Below are 21,218 nucleotides of genomic sequence, written 5' to 3'. Positions count from 1 at the left end.
GTTAAAAATTGTAAATAAATGACTAATTTAGTTGCGTTTTTAAATTTAAAATCGAACTCCCTTCAGATTCTTACTAGAAATTGCATTTATTTTATCGTAATAAACTCAACACGTATATAATTTTCAAGGGAAAGGAAACTATAATGGGAATACACATTGGATTGGATCTTCGCGGTTAACAGGACATTAAATCATTGCATTACTCCGGTACCGAGGAGTAAGGAGGAATTTAGGTGGATCCTTGACTAAAGCTAAACTATGAGGCGCCGGCATTTTCCGGGGCCTTGCTGGCATACTAAATTGTGACTGGGTGTTATGGGTCTGGGTTATACGGTTTACTGGTGCTGTTAGTGGTGCTTCTGTAGCGACTACTCTGCGGTGTTAAATGCTTTGGTATGCTGGTGGCATCGATGGCGTCTTAGTTGGATTCCCTCAGATAAGTGGTCAGCTGCAATTGATCCCTTAACAGCCAGGCGGCATTTAGACGAATCGTCTCCACCGCCTGGGATACGGTGCGCTCGGTGCCAGGTATCGGGTTTGCCTGGAAGAAGTCCTCCACTTCCTTGGCTCGCTCCTCCGAGGCAAAGTTCTCGATGAGATACTTGATCAGTCGGGATAGCAGAAAACCGCCCTGTAAAAATAAATCCTTTGTTGAAATCCATTCGGAAGAGATTAGTTAGCTACACCCACCTGATAGCGTTCCAGGAGCTGTTTGTTGTTCTCCTTGAAGAACTCCCAGGCCATGTCACGGCCCTTGGGATTAATGGCAACGGCGACAATAACGAAAACAGAGTCCTGGGCACGTACTTCTCCCTGAAAATTAGATATAAATATAGATTTCCGGCAAAATCTCATACTCTTGGAGTACTTACCGACATCGCAAAGTCAATGACGCGGCGCAGCAGCTTCACATCGCCGCTGCAGCCCAGTGCCCTCGAAATGCGATCCTGCTCCTCATGCAGGTCGGTTGCCCTGTACAGATTAAGCATTTCTTCAAAGATGGCCTCGTCTCCGTCTTGCAGAACAGCCTTGTAACAGGTCGTCCGGAGATCAGCTGGCAACAAGCTGGTTCCATTCACATGGCTGCGGAAGCGATTGCGTGCCATCTCGATGACCTCTTCGCTGCGGAAGGAGACCAGGCGGGTGAGCACCAGGCTTCGCAGCAACGTATCCAGATGGTTCTCGCCGTCACGGGGCTCCCAGCCCAGACGTGCGGCCACCGGTTCATAAAGACACCGGCCGAAGCGATGGAAGTCGTCCATGAGATCCGTGTGTGAGATGAGGATGTGCAGGTTGGTCAGGGAATTGGTGATGGCGGTCCACACGGTGTAGTTGGTCTCGTTGCGGTAGGAGTCCACCAGAGCTAGTACTTCAGCGGTGCCCGCATGCCCCGCCTGCACCATGGCGAACATATCGTCGATCAGTCCCAGACGATCGAGCGGAGGAAGCTCCATCTTCTCGACAGCGGGCATCAGCTGTTCCAGCATTTCTGGCGAGTACCGGGTGCGATAGTAGCCCACGGTTCCTGGATTTATCTTGATCCAGTCATCCTCCTCCACATTCTCCAGGACCACCTCCATGTAGGGCTTATCCAGCAAGAAGGTCTTCGCGATTCCGGTGGGGTTCTTCGACGTAGACACCGACACTGGCACCACCCAGAGGCAGTCGTCGCCCTGTTCAGCCGTGGATCCATCGGCAGTGAACTTGCACTGACGCAGGCGGAGCAACCGTTGCTTCGGCTCCTTCTGCTCCGACTCTACGCTGACCACCGGGAAGCCCTTGTGCTGGGTCCACGACGACATGACGTCGGCCACCTTTTTCGAGGAGGCCTCCTGCAACGCCGTCCACAAGTCCTCGGTGCAGGTGTTCCCGTACTGGTGCCGGGTAAGGTACAGGTTCATGCCCTTTCTGAAGTCATCCTCGCCGATGTAGTCGTGCAACATGCGGATCACCGAGGCGCCCTTGTTGTAGCTAATCTCGTCAAAGATCTCATCGATCTCGGATGGATGGCCCACGGGCACTTCGATGGGATGGGAGTTCTTCAGGGAGTCCAGCTCCAGGGCACGGGTGTACATGTCCGTCACAAACTGCGTCCAGATGTCGTACTCGGGGAAGAGATGATGGACGCATAGGAACTCCACAAAGGAGGCGTAGCCCTCGTTCAGCCACAGATGGGTCCACCACTCCATGGTTACCAGGTTGCCTACAAGTGAGATAAGTTTATGGTTTTAGTTTAGAATCTATCAAGATTTTATGGACACTTTTAGTGGCTTCTAACTATAATCCAAGTAATTATTGTCTCCCTTGGATTATGGCCTTTGATTGGCCATAAAAATAAGATGAGAACATCGCTTACCAAACCACTGATGGGCGATTTCGTGGCCCACCGTCAGGGCAATCGATTGCTTCCGCATCAGAGAAGTGTTCTTGGGATCCACCAGCACAAAGGTCTCCCGGTACGTGACCAGGCCCCAGTTCTCCATGGCACCCGCGGAGAAGTCCGAAATGGCAATCAGATCCATTTTGGGAAGGGGATAGGCGATATTGAAGTAGTCCTTGTAGTAAGGCAGCACTTTGGTGGCCACCTCGAGAGCGAAGGTACCCTGCTCGCGCTTTCCAACGGGTGTGAATACCCTAACCAACACTCCGTCCTCCGACTTGCCCTCCACATAGTCGTACTCCCCGACAACGACGGCCACCAGATAAGTGGACATAACCGGCGTCCGATCAAATCGAACCCGACGTAGGCCATTTGGCAGCGGGTCCTCCTTTAGAACGGGCATATTGGAGAGAGCTACCCGATCCTTGGGCACCACTAGTGTAATGTCGAAGGTGGCCTTGATCGCCGGCTCATCCCAGCAGGGGAAACAACGCCTGGCATCCGTGGCTTCGAACTGGGTGACTCCCGCATACCGTTCCTCGCCTTCGGCCGTAAAGTACTTGCTGCGGTAGAAGCCCTTCATCTTGTCGTTCAGCTCTCCGGTAAATGTCATGTACAGTACGCCGGCAGTCTCTGCTGGGATCTCCTTTGTGAACTCCAGTGTCGCCGTCTCATTCTCCGCCGAATACACGATCTTCTCTGGCTGGAATTTGCTGCACTCGAACTGCAGTTCCGCCGAATCGATGGTGATGTCCAGGGCATTTAAGGTTATTTGGCTGGTGGGCTCCTTGACCTGAAGGATGGCCAAAAAAAAACCCCGTTAGATGATCAAGCCAAGCCCAAAAATTATAAAGAGTTAAAGGGTAAAAAAATAGACTTGGTAAGAGACGCACAGAAAAAAATTGAAGGTATATTTTTATATATTTTTCGATTTTAGATTTTTAGTCTTTGTTTTTGGTGTCTAACTACCTTATTTCTTAAATCTTACAATGATTTTTTGGAATAATTTTTCTTTGAGTGCATTAACAGTTACTTCAAGGTCGTAGAAATGCGGCTTTCTTGCCTTTGTAGTGGATTTCCGGCTTAAGCCAAGCAATCAAAACGGTCAAAACGAGTTTTTTTTTTTGGCGAAACCCCCATACTCTGCTGACCAGCGGATCCAGCCGAATGGGTTATGTGAGTGGTAATGTAATTCTGTTACCTATCTTGCTATTTTAATCTGTTCTATGGATGCTAAGCTGGTTTATAATTTGCATAAACTTGCAGCTTTTCAAGTTTCTTATTTTATTTTTGATAAAAAAAAAACAAGCAAATGCTTTTATGAAATAATATATTCAAGATAAATCAACAATATCTGATTTAATTAACAAAAAATAAAGATTATTTTTAGATTCTAAGATATCTAAGATATTAATTGAATTTAATTAAAAAATATATAACTACACTGTTCTGTAACTATAATTTTTTTTTATTTTGAAATATTCAAGATAAATCAGCAATATATGATTTAAATAACAAAAAATAAAGATTATTTTAAGATTCTTCTAAGTAGTTATCTAAGATATTAACTTAAAGTCTTAAAGATTTTTATTTCCAGTGCTATACTTTGGCCCGAAGGACCAAAAACAGTAAAGTGTAGGGTATTCTGAGTGCGTCTTCACTCAATTTAACGGTTTCCGCTATTGACGCAAACAAAACGTAAACAAAATCTACCGTTATGAGCGTCGCAAGCAAAAAAATAAGAGATTGGTGGAAATAAATTTTTGCGCGGTACCCGCGAGTGCCGCAACCATATTGCCAGTCATTCCTTCTGCGCGACAAAGACATTGTATTTTCTAGTGGGTGTACTTGTACATATAGAGATATAGAGATATTTATCCATTTACCAGATTGTGGATCTACGTGCATGCAAATTGCAGCATAAAGAGAAATGCTAACAAGGAGAATGTCCGAATTTTTATTATTTTATTTTTTTTTGCACACGTCAGAGGAAAAAGTTCGCAGCACAATAATGGGAAAGTGAAAGTGGGCTGGAGAAATGGAAAGAGACGGAGGCTAGCAACAGATTGTAAGTTTTAAAGTTTGATTTTTTTTTTTTTTTTTGAATATTTGGGCGGTGATATATTCTCGGCTTTGTTTTCGAAATTACGAAACGGCAGTCCGCAGGGGACACCCAGTGTTTTCACATATTGATTAAAATACTTACATGAACTTGTACTATGGTCTTGCCCGTGAAGGTGAAAGCCTTCAAATCGGGCTGCAGGATCAACTCATAGTGGCGCGGCACCACGTTCGTGGGTAGTCTCTCGAACTCTGCTTTTTGGGCCATCTTCCGCTGATGATGTTGGTCCTCTTTCAGAACTTGTTGAGGCTTCTGGCTGTGGATTCCTCTTCGCTGCTGGCACTGATGCTGCGGATGGTTCTCGCCTGGTATAACGTCCGCCGATGTGTGGGCTAGGATGGCACGGTACTGACTGCACAAGTCCCCCAGCAAAGGAGCGTCGCTGTTCTTCAGTGGTGCACCAAGTGATACCGATGAGAAATCCCGGTAGAATTGCTTCTGAACCTTCACAAATTGCTTGGAGGAGATCAAGGCGTTCAGATGGCCGGTCTCTGCTCGAAAACAGGCGTTAAAAGCTGTCTTATCGGGAGTTAAGAGTCTTCGGGAATTATTGGGAGTCCAACGATTATGGCTAGCAACGACTTTTCTCCGGGTATGTTCGTCAGAGTGTCTTCTGTTATCGCTGGGGTTTGTTTTTAGTAGTAGCGACACGGGATTGAGGGTGGTGGCAGCGGCGGGTGGTGGAGAAAAGTTGTGAATAAGTCTGGCAGCTGGAAAGGGGGACAAGAAACAAGAGCTGATGTTAGGCACTTTGGGGCAGATCAAAGCGTTAAATGCAACTGATAAGCGTTGTTATTTGATTATTTGGCAAGGCGGTGAGCGTAGGGGTGGTGGCGTGCAGGCGAAAACCTCTCTCACCTTCGCACAGATGCTCCTGAAAATCGGAGTTGGCCTTGGCTAGGTCCAAGTTAAGTTTGCCAAACTCTGTAATAACAAAATGCAAGCAACTTTGATGCGTTAAAACCCCTGTTTCGGCTGAGAAAAACACACAATATGCGGCGGGCGGTAAGAGCGAATAACACACGCTTCGACAATCGTTAATCGGCACAGTCAGCAACAGCTGATTCTGCCGCCCCCTCTCTCGCTATCTCTCTTTGGCATTTATAAATGCTAAATGAAAACCATTGTGTAATCACCGTTTTTTAGCTTCCAGGCCTGCTTGGCGGTGCGAATGCCACCTTTCAGTGCATTTTTGTACATGACTCCTCACGAAAACAATAATAAATATAAATAAAAACAACTCGAAGAAAACAACTCTATAGCGTTTATCGTCTATCGAAATAATTGGATATTTACCAATACTGCTCCAGTTGGATAAACCGTTTTTTGGGTGGTAGCAAATTATTTCAAATTATTATTTTGTATTTCCAGCCAAATACAATTTTTGCTTCTTATATTGTACTAATTTTGATACCGAAAAGTCCCTTGCTTTTAAAACAAAGCTAATGTGACTGGTAGAGTTAGTTAAATTTTTAGAATTATGATATACACTTCACTTCAAACATGTTTAGTATCAACTTTTTTCGAAATTAAGAAAAGATTTAAAGGACCAGAGTTCTTTTAATTTGAAATTTAAACCATTAATCAGTGTAAATGGTTTATTAGGGTGTACCTTTTTGCTGTCAGCTGCGTACCGTTCGCTGCCAGCTGATTTCCTCAAGGATACTTGGCAACTCTGGTCCGGGGCATGCGAGTTGGTGCTACCTCCGATCCAAGACTTAATTTAATTCGTTACTTCCTCCCGTGATAACCGGTGGTACTCCGCTCTGCTGGCGCGTCTTTCAAATCCCACTATCAACCGAGAGTACGCGAAAATACGCGTTCTCCTCCAGATTCCTTTCCTCTAATCCCTTTTGCTTCCCATCCGGCAATCGCGCGCGAGGACTCTGCAGGTGGCAGACGCGTTCGCATCCCGTGACCTAACCAAAATCCCAGCGATTGTGCAATCGAAAGGGTGCTCTCATCACCACATATACATAGCTTCCCATTATAGACCATAACACCCAAGATGATGATCTGGGTGCCAGCTTTAATATTCCTCTCCGCCTGCCTGCTGCCGCGTTCCAATGGAACACCACTGGAGTGGGGTAAGGAAACCGTTTCCAGAACCGTTTTGAGTGATTTGTAGGTGACAACACTGGCGCCCCATCTAACCTTCATTTCACGCCAGCAATTAAGAATCAATTCGACATAAACAATGCAGGCCATGGGTCTTATGTAATCGCATATATTTCACTTGATATATTCCGTGCGAACGGTGGCGTACTCCTGCATGTGTATAGGTGCGTGCGGACAGGTATCAGCTTATCAGCTATCAGCTGACTATCTGAGTTGCCCCGAACCGAACGAATATGCTTTTATCTCCTTTATCAGTAATGGTAGCAAAAGGCGCGCTGCTCCTTCCTTTCTTATCAATGCACACGTCGCAAATAGCTAATAACAAAATTCTCCGGTTCCAAATCTATTCGCAAAGTTCAAATCACAATTATTTGGTGTTTTTTTTTGTTGGGGGTTCTCTCGCTTTCTCTTTTCCTAGGGGTGAACTCTTTCGCTCACGACCTCCGAAGGTAAAACGTGGCCGGCAACAACTCTAAAATACAGTTAAACTCCAATAACATCGATAACTCCAACTTTCCAAAACTGGAAAGACCACCTCAATGCATTTGTAAACAAGACATAAATATTTCAACATTTTAGAGGTTCAGTTAAGCAGGTTTAGTTAACTTTTGAAAACAAGTATCTCTCTTTTTTTTTTAAATAATCTTATCTCTACTAATAAGAATTAATTTTTTCACAGTGTAGTAGCAGTGATTAGAATTTAAAAAGGAACCTCTTTCGATGCTTGCCACATGGCACTCTCACACATACAGTTTGTTCACGAGGAGTTGCACTGTACTTCGGAATAGTGCCACCACTCTCTGGTCCGCCATGTGGCTCAGTTATTTTGTCACGTATGCCACATATGTACATCAAATTTCGCCGGTTTGTTTAGATTTGGTGATTGTAGTGGCTGGCTTAGGGTTTCCTTTTCCATTTCATGAGAAGCGATATTGGAGACCCAGAGTCCAGCCCTGCCTGCCTGCCTGCCTTGCCTTGCCTGAGTCGCAATTCGAAGCTTGAGATTACTAGCTAGTAATCCCGGGGCTAGTACAGATTCCATAAATAGGTTTTTGAATTGAAAAAATCATGTTGACTGAACTGGAATCCAATCGCAGACCCACGTGCCCGTCAATAGAATGTTTTTCCAGCCAATACATTAGCACTGGCTTGCTTCTATTTTTTATTAGATAATGCTAATGGGTGGGAAATGGCAGCGAAAAGGTTCACAACTTGGACTATATAGTGCCTCTATGACGCATTCCCAGCCGGTGTGTGAAAATCCATATCGAAAGTACCTTTCAGAGATACCGTGTACCGTGAATTTCATGAATTATATTGACCAGTCGGTAATGATTGCTCGGCCATTGATTTATCAAGCCTCTCAAGAAGCCAATTAAAGATCTGGAACACCTAAGGAGTCTCTAAGAGACTATAAATCAGTTTCATTTTACATTATTCAGTTTAAGATTCTCATAATTTAAAGCCAAAAATGTCAGTCGGGTTGAGTGTTTTATTGTTAAAAATATATACTTAAAAAAAAAGGTATAGTAGACTGTATAGTGCTTAGTATATACTATTTATGTTCATAACTTTTAAATACTTTAAAAATACTTATTAAACTAAAACTTAAAACTAAGCTCTAGAACCTGCCCTTAGACACCTGTTTATTCTAATTATTTCTTAGCTATCCCCAGATCAGGTTTAAGATTTAAATAAGACTACCCCCTAATTGATTAGTTAGCCCTTCTAAGACCCACAACTAACTCTAAAATTGGCCATCTAGCATTTTCTGCATCGCTGAAAACGTTGACCTCAAACTCCGAGGTCGCCGAGGCAGTGGAAAGGTTCGTTCGAGTGTTAAATGCTGCTTAATTTCGCATTGTTTTTGCGGCTATTTGTTTTTTTAACAACCAACCATTCCAAGATACATATGCATGAATCATAAATAACCAATAACCACTACAGTAGTTCGATAAGTTATAACTCCTTTGAGGAGCTCTTCGCGTGTCTCTATTCTGCGTCTTGGCCATTTCGAACAGTGACCTACACAAGTTTCTGACCCAAAGCACCAGCAGGCCAATGACCAGATCTGACAGCTGGATAATCGATCTGATTGATCGGATCTATATCGGCACTATAGACCAGAAGTAATGGATGTGAAAGTCGGGCCTTGGTACGATTCGAATCCGGAACAGGCACTTTCTGTTCCGCCAGCTGCAGTTTTCCGCAGTTCCGTGAGAGGAACACAGACCAGTCAGGATCGTGTGCTTCACTTTGCTTTATTTACTTACTTTTTGCCAACAGGTGTCAAGTAATACTTACTTAATCATCCGCGTTTAACTTAACAACAGCCATGCCCCCCCACACGCCGAGAACAGGTTTCTTTCTTAATCTTGTTTCGGTTTCAGTTTCTGTTTTTGTTTCCAAAACAAAAATCAAAATAAGAATGCGAGAAATCTGAATTTTGGTCCCAAATCTCCGCCATTTGTTTGCTTATCAAATCTTTGGGACTTTTGTGTTAGAGTTTGAAGGTTACTTATTGATTAGAGGCTCAGGCTGGGCATTTCTTTTTATAAACATTACACTTTTCTTTCTCCAGAAGCCTCTAGACTCTAGAGTATTAAATGATTCCGGATTAGAGGCACTTGGTTACTGAAGCTATAGAGGTTACTGAGGACCTATGTTTCAAGTTTCAAGGCTACCATGGATTAGAGGATAGGGCCTTTCTGTTTATATTTTTATTTCTCCTAAAACCTTTTGAGTTTCAGATGTTTTTGGATTAAAAGAGGCTTGGTTTCTTGGTTCTCTAAACTTATTGATTTTATATGGAATGATTATGCCTTTAATTAAGCAATTTATAACCTTTTTTATAGCCTATATCCTTGCAGAGGGACAGGACTACTGTGTCGATATAAGAATAACCATCTGTCCTTATGTCCTTCTATCTGACTATCTGTTTCTAAGCCAACTAGTCTCTCAGTTTCAAAGCTATATACTTTTCTTTTCACGCATTTTATTTATAAGTCTGAACAGCCTGGATCGGTCGACTATATCCTATAGCTGGCATATAACTGACTGATCGGAGAGGCCACAGGAGGTTTTAAGCTAGATGATTGGGATATACAGATTCCATTTGGATAAAAATAATCCGAATCTGCCACCTATAACTATTTGCTGGAGATAAATTAAAAGAAAATTGATTTAATATTCTTTATAATACTAATAATAAATAATTACTAATAATATAATATAATAATATAAAATGTTACTAACCTCTAAGTGACTAAGTGAACTTCTTGTTCCGTTCTTGTTTACTTTCTCCAAAAACCTGTAAACTTCATATTGAAATGTTATTATATATTATATTTTTTATACTATTCTTTGAACTAACAAACTATAGCTTTTTTTTTAGTTTCATTATCAATGAAATAAAATAAACAACATTTATGTAAAAATGCACAACTAATGAGATCACTTTTCTAAGGTCAACCGAACTGACACCTGGGTATCACCTGGGATTTCCCTCCAGCAGGTTGACATCTTCGGACTTCTGACGCCTTTCCACTTGATATACAACACCTTATCAGTCTAGACCTTAGACACATTTAGTTTTTTGATGATTTAGGACTGTGATGGGCGCCACATTAAATAATCAATTAATAAAAATGAAACGCAGATCGGCGGCTGGCATTTATTGCTGAAATGCTGTTGCGAAAACTGAATGCGAGTCGCAATTTCCACAAATGGCCGGGCTTGATTGGGAATCAGTTAGACTTTTGGCAAGTTTAATGACAACCGAGGGGGTCCGGGGCTTTCGCACTGATTGAACTTAATTTCCGCAACTATAGCCCGGTCTTAGGAGCTACTGATACTGATATTGATACTGGGGCAGTCACGTCTGCCAGTCTGTAAAGAAGTTTCTTAGAGGCCTTCCTTACTATTTAAATGCTGGGAATATTAAGTTTTATGAAGATAATGAGTCATTAGACTCCGATAGCCTTGTCACGTAGCTGTCATAAAATAAATAATAATAATAATTGATTGGCGAAAAATAATTCCAAATTGAAAAACTATTCTTTTATAATTCCCCTGCTCTTTGGCTTAAAAATATTTCGATTGAAGCCTAATCTTCCCGGTTTCTATTTCCAGACTTTGCTGTTACGCTGAGGACCAAGATCCAGTTCCTGGACAGCTCCTGGCAGACCATAGCCACCGCCGCCCACGAGTTCGACGAACTGTCCGCCCTCACATTCGATGAGTCCGAGGAACTGATTTACTTCAACGATCGCCAGCACCAGAACGGCAGCATCTTCTCGCTCCGGAGGGACGCCTATGCTGCCTCCCATGTGGCCCAGCAGGCCATCCAGCGGACGGGTAACGAGTCGGTGGGTGGACTGGCGTACGATCCCCTCAACAGGAACCTCTTCTGGTCGGACACGCTGCAGCGCAAGATCTTCTTCGCCTCCATCGACAGTCCACCCAGTCAGCCGCCAAAGGTTCTGGTGGATCTCAGCCAGGAGGGAGCACGACCAGAGGGAGTGGCGGTGGATATCTGCCGCCGGAAGTTGTACTGGACCAACTCCAACATAACCCATCCCACTGTCGAGCGGATCGATGTGGATGGCAGCAATAGAGTGATCATCGCGGACTCGGACATCGATATGCCGAAGGGGATTGTGGTGGACCAGCTGTCGGATCGCCTCTTCTGGATAGACGACCTAAAGGGTGTGTTCTTTGCGGTGATGAGCTCCAACCTGGACGGCTCTGATCGGCAGGTGGTGCTGAAGGACAAGCACCACGAGCCCCAGAACCTGGCATTGACCAATGACGCCATTTTCTGGACAGACAGGACCACCAAGGCGGTATGGAGTCATCCGAAAAGGGCTGCCGTTAAAGCCACCACCACTGTCCGGCCAGAGGTGGAAAGTTCCACGGACGGCACTGAATCCGAGTCGAAGCAAGAAAGCGAACCCGTCGAGGACTGCCCCTTGGTACGTGTGGCCAATCTCAGCGAGGAGGCCAGAGGCATCGTGGCACGCACTGGTTTCTATCAGCGTCTCCAGAAGGACGCCCACTGCTCGAGTATTGTGCGCAAGATAAAGCTCCGTCTGGACGAGATGAGCGAGAAGAAGGAGGTACGCAGCTTGGTGGACGAGCGGATGGATCAGCTGGAGCGGGATCACTGCATGAACGGTGGTAGCTATATTTCAAAGAGGGATCTTTGCATATGTCCAGCCGGTTTCAAGGGATCCCGGTGCGAGATTCGCGAGTGCCACAACTACTGTGTTCACGGCACCTGCCAGATGTCCGACCTGGCCTACCCCAAGTGCTACTGCCAGCCGGGCTTCACCGGCGAACGCTGCGAGGTGAGCAATTGCGCCGGTTTGTGCCTCAACGGGGGACACTGCCGCCTGGGCGAGACGGAAAAGGACCAACCCAGTTGCGAGTGCCCCGCCAACTTTGCCGGCGAGCGTTGCGAGCAGAACTCCACTCAGATTTGCTCTCTCTTCTGTCGTCTCCTGAAGCACGAGCCGGAGATCCATGTGCCCTTCGGCTGTCATGACATGTAAGTGCCTTGAAGTAGCATACTTTTAGGCCATCCGAACTAATAATTTCAATATTCACACTCTTAGATGCGAAGAACTGGCTCTGGACAACAGCACCAACATTGCCATTCCCCAGTACCAGCACCTGGAAGTGTGCCAGACCCCATTCGTGTGGACCAGCAGTGTCATCATCATCCTGGTCGTGGGAATTGTATTCAGTCTTCTGCTGATCACAACTATTATCCATGGAATCCGGCGCCTTTATAAGCCAAAGAGACCCCGTATCAGGAAGACGTTCGTGGTGCGCAAGCAGCCTAGGACCAACTCCGCCGGAGACACACCTCTCACCAACCGCCCCATGACCGCCGAGCAGTGCGAGATTACGATAGAGAACTGTTGTAACATGAACATTTGCGAAACGGTATGAGAGACACATTGAAAACCATCTAAGATACATATTTTATAAAATTTTTGTTACTTTACAGCCCTGTTTCGATCCTAAGCTTGTGGAGCAGACACTGGCCAAGTCCAGTTGTAAGGAGGACAAGAAGATACTCATCCACAACATGGAGGATGACCTGTACTAGGGAAGCGTGGAGCGTGGAAGATCAGCTGCCCCAAAAAAAGAAACAAATAAGAAATAACTTAACTGAACCTTGTGATAGTCGTCGTCGTCGAGTGCGGATTGGTATTCGAGCTTGAAAAGCTGCTGCCCGCCCGGCCCTCGACCCCGTTAGCCGCCAAGGTGCGCCGCCCAGGCAACCAGAACACTACTAGAACACTTATATAGAAAGGAGACACATGCAACAAAGCACCTGCAACAACACTGAAATGCCTGGGACACACTTAACACTCGCCAAAACCATTTACTTAAACCGAAGCAACATCTGTGTACTTAGCGATCCCTGGGAGCCTGCTTCGGTCTCGTTAATTTATTTAGTAGGATTATTTTCATCCCAGGGTTTTTAGGAATTTTTAGCTCAAAGCTCTATCTAATTTTTTACACACACAGTCTTTTTTATTTCTCCTCCATATCGTTTTTATTTGGTTAGATTTTTATTTTGAATTCGCAATGTGAAAAATGAAAAGCAAGTCGCCAGACTGACATTAGCTTTAAACTTACAAACGGAGTACGCACGGGTACGGATACCAAGGGCCTTTGTGATTTAAAAAGTCTAAGCTGTTAAAAACAAAAACAATTTTAGCAAAATTGAGTCACTTACAGGTTTCTCCCTCCCCTCCCAATCAATCTATATCTAAAATATGTTCAGTCTCCCCACTTATTTCAGCCATAACTTGCCCATGATCACCTGATCACGTACGCAATTACTTAAGAAAAGTATGTAAAAAAGACCCAAAAAGCTAAAAAAAAGGGGAAACTCTCCAGGAACGATCGAGAGTTGTAAATATTAATGCATAGTTTAATTTTAGTGGTAGTCCTTAAGAAAAGGGTCAATAAAAAGAAACTAAATGCAATTTTAACTAAATCTTGACTTATCACTTACCCATGCAATTCTCCGGTGCAGCCGTCTTCTGAATCATCTGGATTAATCATCTCTTTGTTTTCACAATATCACGGTTTTCTTTTTTTTATTCATTTTTGTTTTTATTTATTTTTTATGCATTTCTTTTACAAAGTTTTTTGTTTCGAAAGTTACACTTTTTATGCATATTAGAGTTTTTATTAGCTTTTGGCCCTCTTAACTAATATATTTTTATATATTTTTTTTATTTTTATATTAATTTTTTTTTTCTATATTTTTACTACTACTAATACAATACTGAGCTAACTACAACTACTGAGCTAATACAATATTTTAAAAATTTGGGAAATACTTTTTCCCAGTGTGACCCTTGTGATTAAATACTTTTTTTTTTTAGTATTTTTAGGTAGATATTCATAAAAAATGGTACTACAAAAATACCTAAAAAGTCCACATTCGAGATTTCTACTACGGAAAAAGTTGATTAAAGTGCCATAACGATTCGTTTTTTAGATATTATTAGGCCATAGTGTATATTTTAAGCCATTTTGGCATGATAAACATTATGAGTAAAGCGTTATATACTATGAGAACTAAAAACAAGCAACTAATAAACAAAATAAAATTAATTTGTTTCGTTTTCATGCTTATAAATTTTTATTATTTGGATTTAAAGCTTTGAAAATTTAGGTTTAAATTGCATTATTTAGTATTTCCACTTTTTAGTATATTTTCAAGTAGCTCTTTCAGAATGCACTCACGAGCTATCGATAGTTAGCTGCATCGCTAGCCCAAAACGAATCTGGCAACCCCGAGCCATCTTGACAATTTTTCGCAAAAGAAATAAAAGTTAAATAAAAAGCAACGCAAATATTAATAAGCAGCGGAAACATCTGGAAAACTCCGAGCATGGTCAGTAAAAAGGGACAGACTTGGACTTAGTATTGGATTGTGGATTAGTACCCCTTTTAAAACGTCGCGTGCACCGGAGTACCTGAGAGAAATTTGCGCTTTTTCTGCTTGCCTTGCCGATTGCCATTTGCGTTGTAATATGTTGATGGAGGGGAAAGTGCGTGTGGATAAAGTGTGATGGGAGCGACGGGGGAGGTGCTACCAGGCACCCAATGACCTTGTCACCATTTGGGATTGAACTGGGAGCCGTAGACGTCATTGCAGCGGCCCCCTAGCGAAGGCTCGGCGTAGCGTGTGTATCTATCCATGCGCTTCTACGGCTGATTTCGTTGGGATGTGGAAAAATACGTGCCTTATGGTCCGATTTTGAAAACAACCAGTGGGCCTACAGGCCATTATTGTGTTTCGTATTACATTTTCTGGTGAAACCATGAAGAATCACAAGAGGGGTGGAAAAATACGAAGGGATACTTGATTATTTTTATTAATTTTGTTGCAAACTCCTTTTGTCTTTTTAGGGAAGCAACGACAGAGCATCTAGATCGCCGCGTTCGGATGATCAGCGGGAGATAAGCGAAGTCCCAACCAAGAGATCACGCTCCGACTCGGGTGAGTTTCAACTCCGTTCCGTCCCTCAGACACTAACCATACATATGGTGGGGGAGCTCTTTAACTAAAGGAGGGCTCACCTCGTTACAAGTTACAAAAAAAAAATAAAGAATAAGTACAAAAAACAATGAATGAATGTGTATGTATGTGTAAGAATCTTAAGAAACTTGGCACATGTATGTAGGTTTTAATCAAATAATCAAAAAAAAACAATCAACAAAATCCACGATCAGCAGAGCAGCAAGGAGCCCAGCTACATAAATTGTATTGTATATTTTTTGGTTGTGTCTTAAACATTAAAAGAAAACATAAATCATAAGAACATCTTATATTTTTTCTCCTACTTTGTACTACTACTACTACTACTACTCTACTTGATACCCGTTGCATCCATCCAGGGGCAGCACCTGACGCCACTAAATAATCGGTTTTTCTTTTTGTTCTGCTTAAGTAATTGCAGACTTCATAAACGCACGATGAACTCAAAACTCAGACTGTGAGGTGTGAGGTGAGGTGAGAGTCGAAACGACACAAAACAAATCGAAACGAATCGAGTATCAATCTATCGAGTCTATCGCCAAAAATCGATAATGGCGCGAGTCGATCCCCAGTCGATAAACGATAAGCAAAAAACCTAATATATATGCTAAAAAAAATAAAAATAAGAGAAAATATAATGTTAAATCTAGGGATTCAGTGAGTCCTGAGCCTGAGACGCCGACGAATCGTCAGAAACTAATCTAAAAATGCATATATAACTATTATCTCTCTCTTTCTCTTTCTTCTATATCTCTCTCTTTTTTTTAGTTATCGTAAGCGTTTTTCTCCTTTTAAGTTTGTTCGCCTAAGACTAAGTTTTATCGAGAGTCAAGATTGAGATCTATTTCGAGATCGAGAGAGAGATGCCCATTAGATTACTCCACTACTACTCTACTACTACTACTACTACTACCAATCTACTACTACTACTACTATCAATCAGCCACAAAACAGCCCAACCAGAACATCGACATTAATCCGCTTGTAACAACCTCGCCGTCGTCGTGTGCCAACCGGTGGACTGATCCGGTTCCTCATCCTGATTCTGGTCCTGTCCTGGTTGCATTTTACATTAAGTACCAACTATTTTTTGTGTTTTGTCATAGCTAGTTAGTTAGTTACTCAGTCTAGTTAACCTGTCCGTCTTAATTAGTATAATCTGTATCTGGGAGGAGCTAATAAAATTTATTTTCCATTGATCTCCACGATCTCCCTCTTTATTCCGTTCTCAGTAACTAGTTATATTCCAAACCCAACTGGGTCCAGCTTATCCTGGCTAAAAAAAAAAAATAAATAAATAAAACTAATTAATTTTGTAATGTTGTATAGGTAGGGCGGAGGAGAAAACCTAACCAACTTAAACATATTGTTGCTCTTATTATCGTTTCAGCGTCTTGTTTTCTTTTTTTTATTTTTCTCTTTTTTATCACTGAGCAATGTATAATGTGTGTGACCGTGACCCTTCTTCGAGTCAGTTACCACGCCCCCCAACTCATGGAAATCGAACCGATATCGAATACGAATACCGCACATAAGGTCGCTTATAATTTCTAATTTTTATAAACAAAAAAATACAACTTGTTTGAGCTGAGCACACGGCTGTGCTCTGGAGGAGCAAGACTGGAGGAGATTTCCAGCCTGGGATATATCCTGCCGTGTGCCCAGTTCGCCCATAATCATCAATTGGATGTGTGTCGGTGCCCCCATATATTATATATATATTATCTTCCGTTTATGTATAAAGCCAAAACACCACCCAGACATATCGCATCACAAACTACACTATGTATTATATTTTTTGACGGGCTCTTATTATTCTTGCATTTTTTTTAGCCTACAAATAAATGACAAAAACTCATGCCCCTCTGCCAAAAAAATCGATACTCGACTCTCATCATAAAAACAAACAGAAATAAACAATAAACTGACTGAAATATTAAATATATTATGAGTCCGGATTAAAAGCTACTTGAGGAATAAATGGTAGCCTCTCGAATATTGATTAACAATTTGTTTTCTTACTTTTTTTTTCTTCTTTTTTTGTCTCAATCTTTCTTGCAGGCGCAGGCAGTTTTTGTCTTTATTTAAGATATTTCAAACGCTAACTCTTGACCACATTCCTACTCCTATTTCGGACTCAATTAGAGTGTCCCCTGTACCTTCGGAACAGAAACTAAAAAAAAAATGATAATCGAATGAAAAACTAAAAAACCAAAATCAATCAAAAGAAAATGAAATGAAAAATAGATGATGATGATCAATGATCGAACCACTGATCTACGAGATCAGAGCTTATCCAACCACGAGATACACTAATCCCTCTTCCCAATTCTAGGCAAGTCCACGGATTCGAAAATTCCCTACCTTTCGCAGCCTCTGTATGACCTCAAGCAGACGGGCGATGTTAAGTTCGGACCCGGCACCCGATCGGCACTACTTGGCCTCCTGGGCGGAGCCCTGCCGAAGCTATCCTCCGACCAGCACGATCTGGTCAGCAAGGCCAAAAAGTATGCCATGGAGCAGAGCATCAAGATGGTGCTCATGAAGCAGACCCTGGCCCATCAGCAACAACAGCTGGCCACGCAGAGGACGCAGGTCCAGCGACAGCAGGCACTGGCACTCATGTGCAGGTGAGTTTGACCCAGAGGTGGAGGTTCCTTCTTCGGGATTATGATGCAAAATTGTGAAAAAAAACTTGGTGAAGACTGGCATCCGCGTCTGTGGCTCCGAGTTACTGGAGGCAGACGATGAGGTTCCCGTTGCTGTGCCCTCTTAGCTGATAAGATCTGATTCCCACCCACAATTTCCGCAAGAAATCCACTCATTTCAGTTGAAAGCAAAGCTGATTTTGTTTAAATTCCAGAGTCTATGTGGGTAGCATTTCATTTGAACTCAAAGAGGACACTATTCGGGTGGCCTTCACTCCCTTTGGCCCCATCAAGTCGATCAACATGTCCTGGGATCCCATCACCCAGAAGCACAAGGGATTCGCTTTTGTGGAGTACGAGATACCAGAGGGCGCCCAACTGGCCCTGGAGCAGATGAATGGCGCCCTAATGGGCGGCCGGAACATCAAGGTGGGCCGGCCCAGTAACATGCCACAGGCCCAGCAGGTAATCGACGAGGTGCAGGAAGAGGCCAAGAGCTTCAATCGCATCTACGTGGCCTCGATTCATCCGGACCTCTCCGAGGAGGACATCAAGAGCGTCTTTGAGGCGTTTGGTCCTATTCTGTACTGCAAGCTGGCCCAGGGCACCTCACTGCACACGCACAAGGGATATGGCTTCATCGAATACGCGAACAAACAGGCCATGGACGAGGCCATCGCCAGTATGAACCTCTTCGATCTGGGCGGCCAGCTATTGAGGTGGGTCTCTCCTTCCTATTCCTCGCTTGCATATTTCTCATTTTGAATTCTTCGTTTGCAGAGTTGGTCGGTCCATCACACCACCGAATGCTCTGGCTGTTCCCACAACCAACTCCACAATGCCCACGGCGGCAGCAGTGGCTGCGGCAGCGGCTACAGCCAAAATTCAGGCCCTGGACGCGGTGGCCAGTAATGCGGTGTTGGGACTTTCGCAGAACACGCCCGCTCTGGGAATGGCAGCGGGCGCTGTGGTGGCCAAGGTGGGTGCCATGCCAGTAGTTTCGGCGGCAACCACAGCGGCTGCCTTGCATCCCGCCCTCGCAGTACAGGCCGCTCCGGCGGCTCTTCTTCCTCCGGGAATCTTCCAAGCACCCTCCGCCGTGGCACCCAGTCTGTTGGGCGTCCCAGCTGGACTTCAACCTCTTCAACCTGTCGCTCCGGCTCTGCCTCCGCCCGCCCTCCTGGCCACCCCCACGGTCCCCATGACCGCCGTTGGCGTGGCTGGGGCCCTGGGAGTAGGTGTGGTCCCAACGGTGGCCACCTTAACGGGCGCGGAAGCCAGTAATGGAGCAGCTGCAGCAGTTATTTCAGCAGCCGCGAATAATGCCGCAGTCACTGCCGCCAATCTCTCAGAGAACATAAAGAAGGCCCACGAGAAGCAGCAGGAGGAGCTCCAGAAGAAACTGATGGACGAGGGCGATGTGCAGACACTGCAGCAGCAAGAAAACATGTCGATCAAGGGCCAAAGTGCCCGGCAACTGGTCATGCAGCGGCTGATGCGACCAGTAGACTCGCGGGTGATCATTCTGCGAAATATGGTGGGCCCGGAGGATGTGGATGAAACCCTGCAGGAGGAGATCCAGGAGGAGTGCAGCAAGTTCGGTACTGTCAGTCGTGTGATCATCTTCAACGAGAAGCAGACGGAGAACGAGGACGACGACGAGGCCGAGATCATTGTAAAGATATTCGTGGAGTTCTCCGCCGGATCCGAAGCCCAGCGAGGAAAGGAAGCCCTGCATGGTAGATTTTTTGGCGGCCGGAGAGTGGTGGCCGAGCTGTATGACCAGGGTATCTTTGATCAGGGCGACCTATCTGGTTAGGATTAGCATTTAGTACGCTCTATCCCCGCAAAACACCAACAATCCCGCACAGCAATACCGACTATTGTTTTGTCATTTTTTACGTAGCACCTAGAAGAGATGATCAAACGAGGAAAGTTTATTTATTACGTCAGTCGTCGCCAGTCGATGAGGTTTAGCGACTCGGCGGCAGCAGCCACATTATAAATACGATTGCGTTTACGATGAGATGAGAACCTGCAATGCAGTGATTTAGTTTTTTAGAGATTTAACCAGAGGAAGGGGGCGTTCATCGGTTGGTTCTTACAACAATGCTTACCCTTGCAACACAAAAAACAAAAACAAACTGTAAGCTAAAAAAAAAAATAATCACACCACGGCAGACTAACAAACTGTATATTGAAAAATGATTAATTTCAGCGCTTAACATAACATAAAAAATAAAAAATAGTTTCCCATTAAAACTAAGAGTGTTTTGTTTTAGTTAATTATGATTTGAAAAAGCTTCTTCTGATATCAATATTTTTAAGAAATTCAAATTTTCCGCTAACCTGCCATTTTTCAGCATTGTTTTGTTTGAAATTTAATCAACACTGGCCTGACTTTTATCGATTGCTATTCATCGAAGACGAAGAAGAGGAAACAGACTCGTACAAAGAAAATAGAAATCAAAAAATTAATAATGAGGAGTGATCCGCTTACGAAAATTGCAACAAATTGTTTTTGTTGACGCGACACGCGTGCCGCGAATAACGGGACAACGCTGCAAAGCCAAAAAACGCGGATGCTCGAAGGCGAAAACACACACAAAGAAACTAAAAAAAAAAAGCAGCAGTAGCAATAGCAATAGCAGAAGCAAAGACAAACGCAAAGACAAAAAAAAGCAGCGCAGGGATTTTGGAGGCTGCATTCAAAAACAAAAGGTACAGAAAGCGTGGAGGCGTGGAGAGATCTCGGGATTTGCATACGCACAGCTGTTGGTCACTAAATATTGAGGAATGAGGCAACACCACGACATGGCCTCCGATCCGTTAGAATGCTCTATTAAAGCCTTGATAAGCCAGACAGTCTGACGCTGGCAAAGTTTTTTAGTTTTTTTTTTTTTTTTTTTTTTTTTGTATGTTGGATGCTTCTATAACTACGCACCCACACAAGCACAACATGTTTGCTGGCTTACTTGAAAGGGTGAAGGGGGAGGGAGCCCCCCATTGAGCTTTAATTTTTGGGAATATACACACTACGAGTTTGTTTTTGGTTTTTGGCGAAGATGTCAAAGTTCTCCGATTTATCCTTATCTCAGCTGGTGACTGTTTCCTGTTGTATTATGTAATGGGTGATATACATAGCTCCCCCCAGACAGCCTTATTGGTATTGTTAGATTAAAAAGGCACGTGTCGTAAGGTGGATAGACTGTGGCCAAGATTGGCCAGTCATCTATGTACTTGTGGAATTCTAATTCGGAAGGCACTGAGCTGATTGGACCGAAAGGTCAAGCTACTTTTCATTCCACATGACTTGCACTCTTCCGAATGTAAACTGGAGCGCACAACCCAGTGTTTTATGACTTCTACTCTTCTAAT

At 43.8% G+C, this 21,218-nt stretch overlaps 3 protein-coding genes across 9 annotated transcripts; 2 read left to right on the top strand and 1 right to left on the bottom strand.

Moving 5' to 3' along the window:
* Positions 1-67: 67 nt before the first annotated feature.
* On the bottom strand, positions 68-13,852 carry LOC6507399 (puromycin-sensitive aminopeptidase). 3 transcript variants are annotated; one of them, XM_001956052.4, is made up of 7 exons: positions 5,639-5,717; positions 5,361-5,426; positions 4,587-5,212; positions 2,357-3,173; positions 873-2,203; positions 691-813; positions 68-631 (listed from the first exon to the last, which is right to left on the bottom strand). In XM_001956052.4, exons 1-7 carry the CDS (start codon positions 5,700-5,702, stop codon positions 419-421), a joined length of 3,240 nt encoding a protein of 1,079 aa, XP_001956088.1. In that variant the 5' UTR covers positions 5,703-5,717; the 3' UTR covers positions 68-418. The 3 variants fall into 3 exon arrangements, with proteins under 3 accessions (XP_001956088.1, XP_014765212.1, XP_014765211.1); XM_014909726.3 differs by lacking the exons at positions 5,361-5,426; positions 5,639-5,717 and adding an exon at positions 13,654-13,852; XM_014909725.3 differs by lacking the exon at positions 5,361-5,426 and having other exon boundaries at positions 5,639-5,756.
* Positions 6,149-13,630, top strand: LOC6507657 (protein cueball). The gene is made up of 4 exons (XM_001956053.4): positions 6,149-6,589; positions 10,752-12,168; positions 12,236-12,569; positions 12,634-13,630. Exons 1-4 carry the CDS (start codon positions 6,511-6,513, stop codon positions 12,733-12,735), a joined length of 1,932 nt encoding a protein of 643 aa, XP_001956089.1. The 5' UTR covers positions 6,149-6,510; the 3' UTR covers positions 12,736-13,630.
* Positions 13,853-13,917: 65 nt separating the features above from the next.
* On the top strand, positions 13,918-20,561 carry LOC6507658 (poly(U)-binding-splicing factor half pint). Of its 5 annotated transcripts, XM_044714524.1 has the most exons (8): positions 13,918-14,544; positions 15,063-15,153; positions 15,605-15,666; positions 15,961-16,728; positions 17,026-17,175; positions 17,254-17,822; positions 18,056-18,559; positions 18,621-20,561. In XM_044714524.1, exons 6-8 carry the CDS (start codon positions 17,707-17,709, stop codon positions 19,657-19,659), a joined length of 1,659 nt encoding a protein of 552 aa, XP_044570459.1. In that variant the 5' UTR covers positions 13,918-14,544; positions 15,063-15,153; positions 15,605-15,666; positions 15,961-16,728; positions 17,026-17,175; positions 17,254-17,706; the 3' UTR covers positions 19,660-20,561. The 5 variants fall into 5 exon arrangements, with proteins under 5 accessions (XP_044570459.1, XP_044570458.1, XP_044570461.1 ...); XM_044714523.1 differs by having other exon boundaries at positions 15,614-15,666; positions 17,026-17,822; XM_044714526.1 differs by lacking the exon at positions 17,026-17,175 and having other exon boundaries at positions 17,528-17,822.
* The last annotated feature ends 657 nt before the right edge of the window (positions 20,562-21,218 follow it).

This window comes from Drosophila ananassae, chromosome 2R (assembly GCF_017639315.1).
Source record: "Drosophila ananassae strain 14024-0371.13 chromosome 2R, ASM1763931v2, whole genome shotgun sequence".
NCBI lineage: Eukaryota > Metazoa > Arthropoda > Insecta > Diptera > Drosophilidae > Drosophila > Drosophila ananassae.
This window is presented reverse-complemented; position numbering and strand designations above follow the sequence as displayed.